The 14,860-nt window shown below is 38.4% G+C and overlaps 1 protein-coding gene across 5 annotated transcripts in view; it reads left to right on the top strand.

Moving 5' to 3' along the window:
- The window catches only part of LOC105032498 (CSC1-like protein At4g02900), a 120,055-nt gene that overhangs the window by 43,602 nt on the left and 61,593 nt on the right, over positions 1–14,860 (top strand). For all 5 annotated transcript variants that reach the window (XM_010906956.4, XM_073261188.1, XM_073261189.1 and 2 more), the window contains 2 exons: positions 5,336–5,722; positions 6,229–6,375. In XM_010906956.4, coding sequence (XP_010905258.1) covers positions 5,409–5,722; positions 6,229–6,375 — 461 coding nt within the window. In that variant the 5' untranslated portion in view covers positions 5,336–5,408. The remainder of the gene's footprint in view (positions 1–5,335; positions 5,723–6,228; positions 6,376–14,860) is intronic.

The following is a 14,860-nucleotide window of genomic DNA, read 5'->3' as shown; positions in this document are numbered from 1 at the left end:
AGCTGGAGTATAAATATTATGGAGCCCTAGCTTATTACAAATATAATTCATCCTTGATCCCTGCAATGATTTAGTAAACATATTAGCTAGCTGATCGTTAGAGCTCACAAAAATCATAGAAATAATATTAGACTGTAGCTTTTCTCGAACAAAATGATAATCTATCTCAATGTGCTTTGTACGCTTATGAAACATAGGGTTCGAGGCAATATGAAAAGCAGCCTGGTTATCACAGAACAACTTCATAGGCTCAAACTGAATAACCCCAAGCTCTCCTAATAGAGACTTTAATCATACCAGCTCACATGTGGTTAAAGCCATAGGACAATATTCTGCCTCAGCACTGGAACGAGCAACAACTCCCTGCTTCTTGCTCTTCCATGAGATTAGATTACCACCAAAAAAGATACAATATCCAGAGGGAGATCGTCTATCTGAGGGAGATCCTGCCCAATCTGCATCTATACAGCCAACTACCTCGTTATGACCACGATCTTGGTAAAATAACCCTTTGCCTGATGCACTCTTTAGATATCTAAGAATGCGAACAACAGCCTCCCAATGACAAATAGTAGGAGAGTCGAGAAACTAGCTAGGGACACTAACAGCAAAAGTTATATTTGGTCTGGTGATAGTAAGATAATTCAGTTTTTTGACTAATCTCCGATATCTTTCAGGATCTGACAAAGGCTCCCTCTAATCAGGAACAAGTCGTACATTAGGGTCCATGGGAGTCAATAGGACGAGACCCTAACATACCTGTCTCCTCCAATATATCAAGGACATACTTCCTCTGATTCATAACTATACCCCGACGAGACCGAGCAATCTCAATACCAAAAGAGTATCGTAACTCTTCCAGATCTTTGGTCTGAAATTGCTGATGTAAATAATCCTTCAGAGCAGTAATGCCATCACTATCATCAGTAGTAATAACAGTGTCATCTACATAGACAATCAAAAGAATGCACTTGCCTGACTTCGAATGCCTATAAAAAATTGAATAATCAGAAGTACTTCTGAGAAGGCCGAACTGAAGAATTATAGAGCTGAACTTTCCAAACCAAGCTCGGGGAGACTGCTTTAGGCCATATAATGACTTCTTCAACTGACATACACACTCCCCCTAAGCAACATACCTAGGAGGTTGCTCCATATAAATCTCCTCGTGAAGATCACCATGCAGAAATGCATTCTTAATATCCAGTTGATAAAGGGGCCAGTGAAAGATAGTAGCTAAACTCAGGAGAAGACGAACAGATATGAGTTTAGCCACAGATGAGAATGTATCAAGATAATCTTAGCCAAACATCTGAGTGAAATCCTTTGCAACCAGATGAGCCTTCAATCTGTCAATCTACCCATCAGGAGAGCACTTAACAGTATAAATCTAGCGACAACCAACAACGAACTTATCTGGAGGAAGTGGAACAAGATCCCAAGTATCCAAAGCATGCAGCGTAGACATATCATCATCCATCGCCTGTTTTCAGTTAGAATGAGCAAGTGCCTTTGTAACAGTATGAGGAATAGAGACTGAAGAAAGTGAGGAAATAAAGGCAAAATATCTGGGAGACAAGGATAGATAACTAACAAAACGATCAATAGGATGTTTTGAGTACCTTTGCACAGAGCAATAGGAACATCCAGATCAAAAGGAGCTGGTGTAGTAGGACTGTCTGACAGAGAAGCGATTGGTGCTGGTGTTGAATCCATGGGCTCAGTAGAAAGGATCCCAGGTGGTGCACGATGCTGATATGTCTGAAAATTTGGCCGATCAAATCTAGATGGAGATAGAGGAGGAATGGGCACAGGTGATGAGGATGTGTCACCAATGGGAAGAGATACAGGTAGCCCAATAGATAGACTCTTCATGAGGGACAACAGACTTAGACCCAGGAGAAAAATAAGGAATGAACTCAAAGAACGTGACATCAGATGATATAAAGACATGATGAAGAACAAGAGAGTAGCACCTATATCCCTTTTGGGATCGAGAATATTCGAGAAAGACACATTTTATGGATCTCGGGGATAACTTATCATGAAGAGGACCAGATTGATGGACAAAACAAGTGCACCCAAAGACTCTAGGAGGTAAGACATATATTGAGGCACTAGAAAATAAAATCGAAAAGAAAATTTGATCATGCAACATGGATTAGGGCATACGATTTATGAGATAACATGCAGTAAGAATAGCAACATCCCAAAAATAAACAGGCACATGCATATGTATGAGAAGTATCCGTGTTGTGTCAATAAGATGATTCTTGCGCTCTGCTATCTCATTTTGTTGAGGCGTATAAGCGTAAGATGTCTGATGAAGAATCCCATGAGTAGTTATAAAGTTTTAAAAATTAGTAGATAAGTACTCACGGGTATTATCACTTCAAAAAATTTTAATGGATGTATGAAACTGATTTTTAATTTCAGCATAAAATATAGTAAAAATTGAAAATAGTTTAGAATGATTGCGTAATAGATACACCCAAGTCATGCGAGAATAATTATCAATAAAAGTGACAAAATAGTTAAATTTTATAGAAGAAATAATTTTACTAGGTCTCCAGATATCAGAATAAACAAGACTAAAGGATGCTGAAGCACATTTATTTGATCGACTCAAAAAAAAACTATGACTCTACTTTTCTAACTGACATGACTTACAATTTAACTCACGGACATTAGATACACTAGACACCATATTTTAGAGATTCTGGAGATGAAGATGATCTAACCGGCTGTGAATTTGAAGAGGCATAGCAGCAACTGCACACACTGATGGTCCAGACAGCCGATACAAACCATGGGACTCAAAATCGGAACCAATCATCCTCCCTGTCTTCAAGTCCTGCACCACCATAGAATCTAAAGAAAAGGTAATTAAGCAATGCAATTGTTTAGTTAATTGACTAATGGATATTAAATTAATAGAAAAATCAGGAATATATAGAACAGAAGACAAGGGCAAATTAAGACGAAGGAAAACAGTTCTTCTATCCTGAATTGGAGTAGTGGATTCATTAGCCAAAGTAACATGTGGTAAAGTTTGTGACTCAATGATATGGATAAAACTATGTTTGTGCCCAGACATGTGATCAGAGGCACCAGAATAAAAAATCTAAGGAATAAGATAATCTGATGAGTAACTAAGATAGGCAGTCAGATTACCATGCTGTGCTAGAGCAGTGTTAGATGAGGAAGCTTGCTGTGATGCTTAAAACTGAAGAAACCATGTATACTCTCCAGAGATCGTAACATTGTCAGAAGTTGGGGCAGACACCGTTGAGTTGTCCTCTGCTGATTGAGTCTGCACATTATGTGCAGTCCGCTGTGGAAATCTATGAAGAGTGTAATAGGTGTCTCGAGTGTGCCCATAATGTTTACAATGGGTGCACCAGGGACTACCACCACGGCCTCGACGACCACCTCATCCACCTCTAAAATTTGAATCTTCTGAGGACAGAGTGGACAAGGCGGAGTGATCGGAGGATAAAGCTGCATCAGAATAGTTTACCCCTGTGGATGCTCGGAGTAAACGTGAGTAAACATCTGCAGGAGAGGGTATAGGATCTGAACTAAGGATCTAGGTGCGAACACCCTTTAACTCCGGATGAATTTCATGGAGACATAAGACAGTAATCAGACGATCCTACTGAACCTGCTGGACCTGAATATTAGGAGAAAAAGGTAATAGCTCATACAACTCAATAGCAAGTGATTGATGGCATCCCAGATAAGACTGCATATCAGAATCTCCCTATCGGAGATGACAAAGAGAACCAATCACGTCGTACAAGTGTGTAAAATTGTCGAGTATAATTCTTAGGCATGGATTCAGGTACCATAACATGTACGAACGGTCTGAAGATAAAGAGTAAGTTAGAGTCAATGGTCTGCCAAATCAAACCAAGAATCTGAGCATCGGCTCTTTCCCAATGGTCTCGACTAGCAACAGAGATCTGATCAATAGAGGATGTAAGATGGTTAGAAATGCCCTGACCTTTGTACCATAACTTCATAGATGTAGCCCATGATGAATAATTTTTACCATTCAACTTGTTAGCAGTGATCATAGCGGGTCCGGTGAGGCCAGGTGTATTCACCTTGAAGGTGGGTGTGATGGATGTGGTGATAACATCCGAAGTAGAAGCCATTGGACAAAGATTTTGGATTGAAGAGAAATCCAATCAAGGGTAGCAGAAAATCTGGATAAGAAGAATAGCAATAGTGATGAGGACTGCTGTAGTAGACAGAGAAGACAAAGGGGCCAACCGGATAGAGATTGGACGGCGGTGAGGATTGCTGCAGGACAAAGGATGGTGGCTAGGGTTTCTCCTTCTCCTTTGGCTTTGATATTATGTAGAAGATAGGATTTAGAAAGAGAACCCTTGTTAGAAACACTAGGAAGAGAGGAGAGAGAGAGAGATAGGTAAAGGTAAAAGTGATTGTATATCTTTCATGTTACAAGAGGCTCTCTATATAGAGCAATAAAAATTTAGGTACACTGAACCTATTGATCTCCTAATGATATATTTCCTAAATAGGATTCGATATATTTCCTGTTTAGGATTATACAGATTTGATATATATCCTAAATAGGATTATATAGGGAATATTCATAATGATTTATATGTTAACATAATATGCTACTAACTTAACAGTTCTCAAAATATTTTAATTCAGATCAGTGCTAATCATCATGCTATAATTTAACAGGTTGAGATTTATTTTAGGATTTTGCAGACATATATATATATATGTGTGGGTGTGTGTGTGGGGATTCACACTGCTGCACAAGGGATTGCAGTTGTACTACATATCTTCTTTTACTTTCCATGGTGGTAGTGGGAAGTATACTGGCAACCTTTCTGTACAAAGTGCTTGTCAAAGCATTATGGCAGATCCATTTTTAGCAGATTTTTTTTACTTTAATTATAGTCTCCTCGTATGCTGATAAAGATTTAAAAGTTTGGGATTTAAACAGATAGCACCTTCCAGTCACTGGCTTCCCTACATGAGAAGGAAATCTAACGATTTTAATGGCAGTGATGCATCCACTAGTTTTTCAAGGATTTTAGGTGTATATATATATATTTGCATTTTGTTGACATTTGCCCTTTTGCAGGATCTGATATTGAAAATAGATATCCCCTTTAAAGTAAAAAAGCTAAAGAACTTGTATCTCCTTACTTTTATTAAAGTGTACCTAAATCAAGTTATATCACCTTTCAGTATCGTTCTTACATAGTTGTAGTGGACAATTGGTATCATTAACTCTTAAATGTTTCCTTCAGTAAATGCTTGTAATTTTTTTTTTCTTTTCCTGCAGTTCTCCGTGCTGTACTCTCTGGATCCACGCTTCACTACCCAGTAAAATTGTGGAAGAGAGTCTTTAAGAAGATATGGCATCACTACAAGATATTGCTTTGTCGGCATTTATAAATATTCTATCTGCATTTGTGTTTTTTGTGGCATTTGCCATATTACGGCTTCAGCCATTCAATGATAGAGTATATTTTCCTAAATGGCATCTCAAAGGGATAAGAAGCAGCCCAAGACATTCAGGAAAATCTGTAACCAAGTTTGTTAACCTGGATTGGAGAACCTATCTAAGGTTTTTGAATTGGATGCCAGCTGCACTGAGAATGCCAGAACCTGAATTAATTGATCATGCTGGACTTGATTCTGCTGTATATATCAGGATTTATCTTCTTGGGTGAGTCCAGTGGTGCCATTGATCTTATATATTTATTTTTTAAAATAATTTTATTTCTCTTTTATAGCAGAATGGTAAAATGAACCTAACTAAATGATTAAACGAACATCTGCTTCTTTTTTTTGCAATTTTTTCACCTCACCAACTCTATATGCACCCCTCATTGACCTTTGGGGCTTGTCTTTACTTCCCAATCTGATTTTGGGGAATTTTCAGAATCTTTCTATGGTTCACCTGTTTAATATCTATAGTACTTTTCATGCGAAGATCTATTTGAACTGCATCCAGAGAACAGCTGTCAGTTAGGTTCCAGGCTAGTCCACTATATGAACTAGATTTTTTAGAGATACGTGTGCAATCAATTAATTAGAATGCCTTTTGCTATCTTTATAGCAAACTAGATCTTCATACTTTACATCTATTTTACTTTGAATATTGACTCCTTTAGTTTTTATTCATGTTTCTTGATTAGATGGATTGACATAACTTACATTTTGCTTTTGTAGGTTAAAGATATTTGTGCCTCTAACTGTTCTTGCTTTCGGCATCCTGGTTCCTGTTAATTGGACTGGTGATACTTTGGAGCATTTAGATGTAGAATTTAGTGACATTGACAAGCTCTCAATATCGAATATAGCAAAAGAATCAAAAAGGTATAACCTTTTGATTTATTTAAAATTTCATCAAGGCAGTGTTTATTAGTTAAACCTAAGGAATAAGGGTGGCTTTTGTGAGGATAGAGGTTCTAAACTCTAAAGCATATATTTTTTCAATTTATATATCAATTTCTATTAGTAATCAAAAAATAGAAATTTATACATGGCACCATATGACAATTTCTTGTGATGCCACAATATTTATGTCTTTATGATGTCCAAATAGCATCCTTCTGATTTGATGGATAGAGACTCTAAAACATATACTTGTTTAATTTCATATGTCAATCTCTATCAGTTACCCAAAATTGAAAATAATACATAGCAGTATAGCACCATATGAAAAGTTCTTATGATGCCACATGTTGCATGTCTTATAATATACAAATATCATGCTTCTAATTTGATAGATAGAGACTCTAAAACATATACTTGTTTAATTTCATATATCAATTTCTATCGGTTACCCAAATTGAAAATAATACATAGCACCATATGACAATGTCTTGCGATGCCACATTTTTTATGTCTTATGACATACAAATAGCGTCCTTCTGATTTGATTACTTCTAAACTATTTGTTCTATTCTTGTGGTCAATACTATGGTTGTCTGCACCTACATACATGTTTTGCTTATTGTTCATAAGGAATATGTGGATCTATTTATCGATGGTGTAATGAAAATTTTGGCACTATGGTGATATACATTATTTACAATAGTTGAAACTTAGTTAAAATATGTAGTTTTATAAATATAATTTAGTATAAATATATATATAAGTTTCTGATCAAAGCTAATTGAAATGAAATGCTGCTGCAAGAGTATGTCTTGGATCTCAGATGTAGAGTTAGGTATATGTGACACTTCTAGTAGAAGTAGGATTGGATAGGCTAAGTCTGGCATGCAACTGAATTTTAAAAAATGAAGATTTTTGTGAGAGTGATTATGCTACTAAATGTTGTATGGCTGATAACCTTTAAAATATGGAGGGTGCTGGCTCAAAAGATCATTGTGAGGAAGATTAAAATGCTGATATTGATGTGTGATAGATCCAGAAAGTATGAAATTTAGAATGAATTTACATGAAGAAGCTGATATGTTGGGTAGGTGTGAAGCTTGTACTTGTTGAGGTGATACAGTTATTTGTTCCAAGATGATCAAGGAGTGGGTATGCCATACTAAAAAAATAGAGGTTTTATTTTACAAACTAAATGGAATATATGAGAAACAATATAGCAATGTTCTGTTGATTGAATATAGAACTCTTGATCAGAAAAAGTTGATGAACTGATAAAGCATTCTCTATACATGTGGTTATTTTGGCTTATTGATCACTATGTTATGGTTATGCGGTGACTTTGTTTTGATTGGTAACATAAGTGCTTGTTTGGCATAATTGTTGTTTTTGTGCTTTTGTTTCTCTAAACTCTGAAGGGTAGTGACACTTGATGAGTGATGTTAAAGATAGAAAACTTCTACCATCCCTTGCTTTTATTTTGACTATTGTTTGAAAGCAATAAATCTTTGCTTCAAAAAGCTGTGGAGTTTATAAAACCAGTTTGGAAGAACAAAAAGGTTTGTATCACCCATGTCGTTCAGTTTAGTTCATTTTCTTCTCAGGTTTTTGACGAGAGTGACACTACATTGGCCCAAGTTATTGATGGTTGTAAGTTTTTGATGTCTTTGGTCCAACAAATTTATGAATTTTACCCTAATCATGTTAATTTATTAATAGCGAAAGTCCAGTGTTGATTTCCCTCTCTTGTTTTATCAATGTTGTGAAGATCAGGACTGAATCATGAATCATGGATGGGGTCATATTGAATGAGGTCATGGATTGAATAAAAGATTATAAGCATTTTTTAATCCCTTATTAAAAATAAAATATAAGAAGTGAAAAATTGGAATCACGAGGTACTTGTGAAAAAATAAAAAACTAAAATTAATTTTAAAGAAAGTCAATTTCTATCATTGCACATAGTACATGTAGAGCTGGACTACACATTGTATAATGTGTATTAAATCCTTGGAAAACATACAGATCCTAAAATCAATCTTGGGACAACCAAATCAAATATTCACACCATTCTTTATGATTAAATTTACAAAGATACCTAAAAGTAAGAAGAATTGTATGTTTTGGAGATCTCTATCCCATGCATCATATGGGTGCAAAAATGTATAGTTCCTATTATGCTAGTGTGTCAAAATATTGAAGGGGGAGAAACGTTTTCTCCACGTAGGATCTTCCAGATTTCATCAAATCTGGGGCGGAATAATTTTAAAAAATTTATCCTACATATTTCAGATCTAATTCTCTAGATCTAATTTTATTATCTGATATTTAAAATCTAAAATTAAATCTAAATCTATGATGAAAGAAGAAGTACCTCAAGGGTAATCTGATTACCTTGCAGATGATCTCAGCACAGCTCGAGATTCTGATGTAGCCACGCAAGCGCCTGGCCTCTACCGGTATCCACTCAGGCAGGATCTGGAACGTCTTCTCCTTGCGAATCTATGCTCCAAAAATCAGATCTTTATCTGATTTGAAAGTGCTTCAGAACTCCTTCTGAAGTTGGAGCAGCAGCCTGTTGAAGATATCCTGTAGCCTTCTGTTCCAGGCGTCACCATGTCTTGGATCTTTGCCAGATGGACGTCCAACTCTTTGGACGTGAAGAGGGGAGGAAGGAGAGCAGGGAGGATGTGGAGAAGAGGGGAGGGGGCGGCAGCTATTGGGTTTTGTGCATAAAACAATTTCTTCCACGAAATCCTAGGCGCAGCAGGGTTTATATAGACCCTGTATGCTGCGCAGTGCCACATCATTCAACCAATCAGAAAATTCCAATAAATTCTGAAAAAATTCTGATTGGTGGAGTGATGTCATCTGATCACATTAGATAAAAACTTCACCCTCTCTCCTAAGTTGGCGCCAACATTGGATAAGCTCAATCAAGGTGGCGCCAAAGAGTCCATGTTTATCAGGACTCTTTGGTTCTTATCCATTTGGGGCGCCCACTTTAATCCAATTGGGCTCATGCCATAATCTGATTATGGCATCCAATTCAATTGGGTTTTGGCATGTGGACACTCCACAAAAATCCTCCAATGAGCCCTCTTCAGTTTAAGATCCATATGTCAACTTTTGACAGATGTCCTAAAATAAAATTGGCAGGTGCTAGAAAATAGCAGGTGTTGTCTTAAATTCATCTCATGAATTAAGACAAGCCTTTTCTGAGCAGGACAAGCTTTGAGACTGAGAGAAACTTTCTCAAGGTTCTCTGGATGAATCAAATCATATTTGGCTCAGTAGATACAGAAAAGATTACACGAGGAGAAAGTTAGGCTCAATCGTGTGCTAGCATGATTTCCTTGAACTTAATTGGATCTAATCCAAATCAATTGAGTTAGCCCAATTGATGATATCCAAACTCTAATCCTTGTTTGTGTGACCCAGTTAGATTCAATTCCGTATGGTAATGAGTCATGTCGTGATCTCATCATCGACATCATCGAAACTCCTTTCGATGGACCAGAACTCTTCTGATTCAGACAATTAGAATGATCGATCATCAATATCATTCTAATTGCTCTCAAAATCCACCAGTGACACCTAGCAGTATGTGGTGGCAACCCATCAGAACTGAAGACGAACCTCTTGGTGCAGTTACCTGTGTGATTGAGTTCCTCTATCATGAGTCCCGACTGAATTAGGGTTAAGGTGAACTTGTCAAACCCAACATCAGTCATATGAATCAATCGATCGATCCGAGTCCGATGTGAAACCTTAATGAAAAACTCTTTTCCATTATTTCACTCTGCCATGGCCATGGGCTTAAGGACTCGATCTTTCGATCATTATAGGACTACTCCTCTCATCTACCGAGGTTGATAGATCCCATCTTGGTGCGACCTAATTCCTACAATGAATATACCACAGCCAACATACACCTCAGTGTTCCGAATGGCTAGGAGATCGAGTTATGGTGTAGTCAAACTATAACACACTCAAGGTGAACTGTCGATGCACCTCAGGTCAAAGAACTAGACACACAATTGCAGCATCAAGCTAGTCATCGACGAGAAGGTAGACTTATGACTGCTCGAAGTGATCACGCTCAGTACTCTCGTTCTCAACGAATACCTGTACTCTCGCTTCGGTGTCTCCACACCGTAGACTCAAGACACATCTATCCTAAGGAAGCGATCGTACACCAACCTTTCGGATCAATCACCATCTTTGTGATGATCCTATGGTCAGGAGCTGTTTATGAGTTAGTTATGTAAATTCATATCTTAAATTTTCAACTCTTGAAAATATGAATTTACATTCCTACTAACTCAAAGAATGTATCACAAACACAATGTACACAATGTGATAGAAGAATAACCCTTTTATTCATTTATAGTCAAAATTACAAATTTGCCTTTAGATTTGTACAGGAATGTGTCAGCCGATCTGGCATCTAGGGCACACATTTAACAAACTACCACTTGACCTAATGCCAATTGGCTACATATCTAAGTCCCATCTTCTCAAGGTGGGCTTTGATCTTCTGTTGGCCCAATGGCTTAGTCAGCGGGTCTGCCACATTATCTGTGGAGTCGACTCTTTTGACCTCGATATAACCCTTTTCGAGGTAATCACGGATCAGATGGAATCGCCGCTCGATGTGCTTTGACTTCTGGTGAGACCTTGGCTCTTTAGCTAGGGCTATGGCGCCATTATTGTCGCAGTAAAAAGGTATGGCATCCGATGACATCACTCCAAGCTCTGCGACAAACTTCTTGTACCAGAATGCCTCTTTCACAGCTTCCGATGCAGCAATATACTCTGCCTCTATGGTGGAATCAGCAATCATCGTCTGCTTGGAACTCTTCCAGCTGACTGCACCACTATTGCAAATGAACAGACTTTCAGATGTCGACTTTCGATCATCTATATCAGACATAAAGTCTGGATCTATATATCCCTGAATCTGGAGTTCTCCATTCCCAAAGACTAGAAACATATCCTTAGTCCTTCTCAAGTACTTAAGGATACATTTCACAGAAGTCCAGTGCTCTTCGTCTGGATTCGACTGATATCTGCTTGTGACACTCACAGCATGGGCTATATCAGGTCGTGTACATAGCATGACATACATGAGGCTCCTTATTGCCGAAGCATAAGGGATCTTGCTCATGCATTCAATCTCCTCAGGTGTGCTAGGGCACATCTTCTTGGAGAGATGAATGCCATATCTAAAAGGCAATAAACCTCTTTTGTAGTTTTTCATGCTAAACTATTTTAGCACCTCCTCTATATACATCTTCTGTGAAAGTCCGAGCATCCTATTTGGTCTATCTCTATAGACCTTAATATCCAGTATAAAGGATGCCTCTCCTAGATCTTTCATAGAGAACTCCTTAGACAACCATACTTTGACTGAGGTCAACATGGGAATGTCATTCCCAATTAGAAGGATGTCATCTACGTACAATACGAGGAAGACACACATGGTTCCTCCTCGTTCTTGATGAAACCAAACATTTTGATGACATCATTGAAACGAGTATTCCAACTTCGAGATGCTTGCTTAAGTCCATAAATGGATCTTTATAGCTTGCAGATCCTATGATCATCATCACTGGATGTGAAACCAAGCGGCTGTTCCATATAGATATCTTCCTCAAGATATCCATTTAAGAACGTCATTTTCATGTCCATCTGCCAAATTTTATAATCGAAATAGGCTGCAACAGCATGCAATGTGCGGATGGATCTTAGCATGGCTACGGGCGAGAAGGTATCCTGATAGTCAATGACTTCGCGCTGACTATAACCTTTCACTACGAGCCTAGCCTTGAATGTCTCCACATTCCCATCTGTACCTATCTTTCTCTTGAATATCCATTTACACCCAATAGGTACAATACCTTTAGGTGGATCTACCAAGGTCCAGACTTGGTTTGAGTGCATCGAGTCAATTTCTGATCTCATTGCCTCTAACCATTTCTCGGAGTCGATATCTAATATTGCCTCGTCATAGGTCTTGGGGTCATCACCATGAGCCCTATTTTTCGTGAAGAATATTTCTTCTACTTCCTCTTGTATGGTACCTAAGTACCTTTCAGGAGGACGGGAAATCCTAGTCGATCTACGAGGTGGAAGAGGTTGTGTTGGGACTGGTTCTGATTGATTAGGTTCCTCAGGTTCTTTAGCTCGTTGCTCTTGGGAGACATTCTCCTTGAGCTTAATTATTCTTCCGATGCCACCATCTTGAATAAACTGTTTTTCAAGAAAAATATCATTTCGACTCACAATCACATTGTGGTCTTCCGGAATATAGAAATAGTATTCTAATGACTCTTTAGGATATCCTATGAATCGAGCTCTAAAAGACCTGAACTCTAACTTGTCCGCCTGCTGTCTCTTGACATGAGCTGGACAACCCCAAATTCTGAGATGATTCAGACTTGGCTTCTTACCATGCCATATCTCATATGGTGTGGTAGGAACGGTTTTAGAGGGAACCCTATTCAATACATAAATTGCTGTCATGAGACAATATCTCCAAAGAAATTCGGGGAGGTCCGTGAAGCTCATCATGGAACGGACCATATCTAATAGGGTCCGATTTCTCTGTTCTGAAACCCCGTTGAGTTGAGACGTTTCAGGTGGAGTCCATTGATAGACTATGCCATTGTCCTTAAGATAGTCTAGGAACTCCCGACTAAGGTATTCACCTCCTCGATCTGATCGAAAAACCTTAATGGGCTTTCTTATTTATTTTTCTACCTCATGTTTGAATTCTTTGAACCTTTCAAAAGCTTCAGACTTGTGTTTCATTAGAAACACATACCCGTACCTAGACATATCATCGGTAAAGGTAATGAAGTAGATATAGTTGTCTCTAGCCGGCATATCAAATGGGCCGCACACATCCATATGTACTAGGGTAAGTAGGTCTGTGGCCCTTTCCCCATGTCCCACAAAAGGAAGCTTGGTCATTTTGCCTTGAAGGCATGATTCACAAACTAGATATGACTCGGAAGTCAACGGACTCAATAGCTCGAATTTCTCCAATTTGTTAATCCTGTCTTCCGCTATATGACCTAGCCTTAGGTGCCACAGATACTTATCATTTAGACTATCTCTAGGCCTTTTAATTCCTTTGGCATTCACATTTTGCTCAATATTAAATACAGATACAGCAATATGTAGCTGATAGAGACCGTTAATAAGAAAACCATCTGCAACTTTATTATTTTCATAAAAAATATTGCAATGGTCCTTATGAAAGCTAATCACATAGCCTTCTTGTGCTAAACATGAAACAGAAATCAAATTTCTGTTTGCTGCAGGCACATAATAACAGTCTCTTAAAATTAAATCTAATCCTAACGGTAATCGCAGAGGGTAGGTTCCCATGGCCACGGCGGCAACTCTTGCTCCGTTCCCGATGCGTAGGATCATCTTCCCATCCCTCAGCCTCCTGCTATCCTCAAGACCCTGCATAGAAGTACACAAATGAGCACTAGAACCAGAGTCAAGCACCCAACTGGATGCAGAAGAAACTGTAAGATTAGATTCTAAAATGAGCATACCTACAGAAAGACCATCCTTCTTATTCTTTAGGATGGTCAGGTACTGAGGACAGTTCTGCTTCTTCTTCTTTCCATCCACCTTCTGCTTCTTCGCAGACCTCTTTTTCTTTCCAAAAGACTTTCTCTTAGAAGTTCGCTCCACAGTAAGAACTGAGCCTTTTGAACCCTTTATTGAAAGCTCAGCCGTAACCAGCATGTTCATTAACTCGGCCAAGGTTCACTGCATCTTATGCATATGGAAGTTCATGATGAACTGACCATATGCATCGGACAAGGATTGAAGAATCACATCAATCTGAAAATCTTTATCTAAGATGATACCGAGCTTCTCAAGCTCCTCAAGATCCTTGATCATTGTCAAACAATGATCTTGGACTGACTGCCCATCACGCATCTTGGCCTTAAAAAGTCTTTGACGGACTTGATACTTGGCCGCACGACTCTGTTCACCAAATAACTCTTGCAGGTGAGCCAGCATTTGGGGGTAGTCAAAATGTTCTCATGTTGGCGCTGCAAGTCATCAGACATTGCACCCAACATGTAGTACCTTTCTTTGTTATCATCATCCGTCCACTTTTTCAGAGACGCTCTCTGTTCAGTAGTCGGACGTATTGATATGGCAGGTGGGTCCTGGTCTAAGATATGAGTCAATTTTTTGAAATCCAGAATAATTCTGTAGTTCCTTAATCAATCTTTGAAATTGGGTCCAGTCAGTCTATGGGTGTCTAGAATTTTGGTCAGGGGGTTTGAGGCAGACATGTTTCCTGTAAAGAGTCAAAAGTTTCTAGTTAGATTTTGTAATCAGACTCAACCAATTTGTTTAGGATTTTTATTTTTAAACAAATTAGGCTCCCACTATTTTCTCAAATCTCTACACTCCCTTGGTAGAG

This window comes from Elaeis guineensis, chromosome 7, assembly GCF_000442705.2.
Source record: "Elaeis guineensis isolate ETL-2024a chromosome 7, EG11, whole genome shotgun sequence".
Lineage (NCBI taxonomy): Eukaryota > Viridiplantae > Streptophyta > Magnoliopsida > Arecales > Arecaceae > Elaeis > Elaeis guineensis.
Note: the sequence above shows the minus strand (reverse complement) of the source record. Positions and strands in the feature narration are given on the sequence as shown.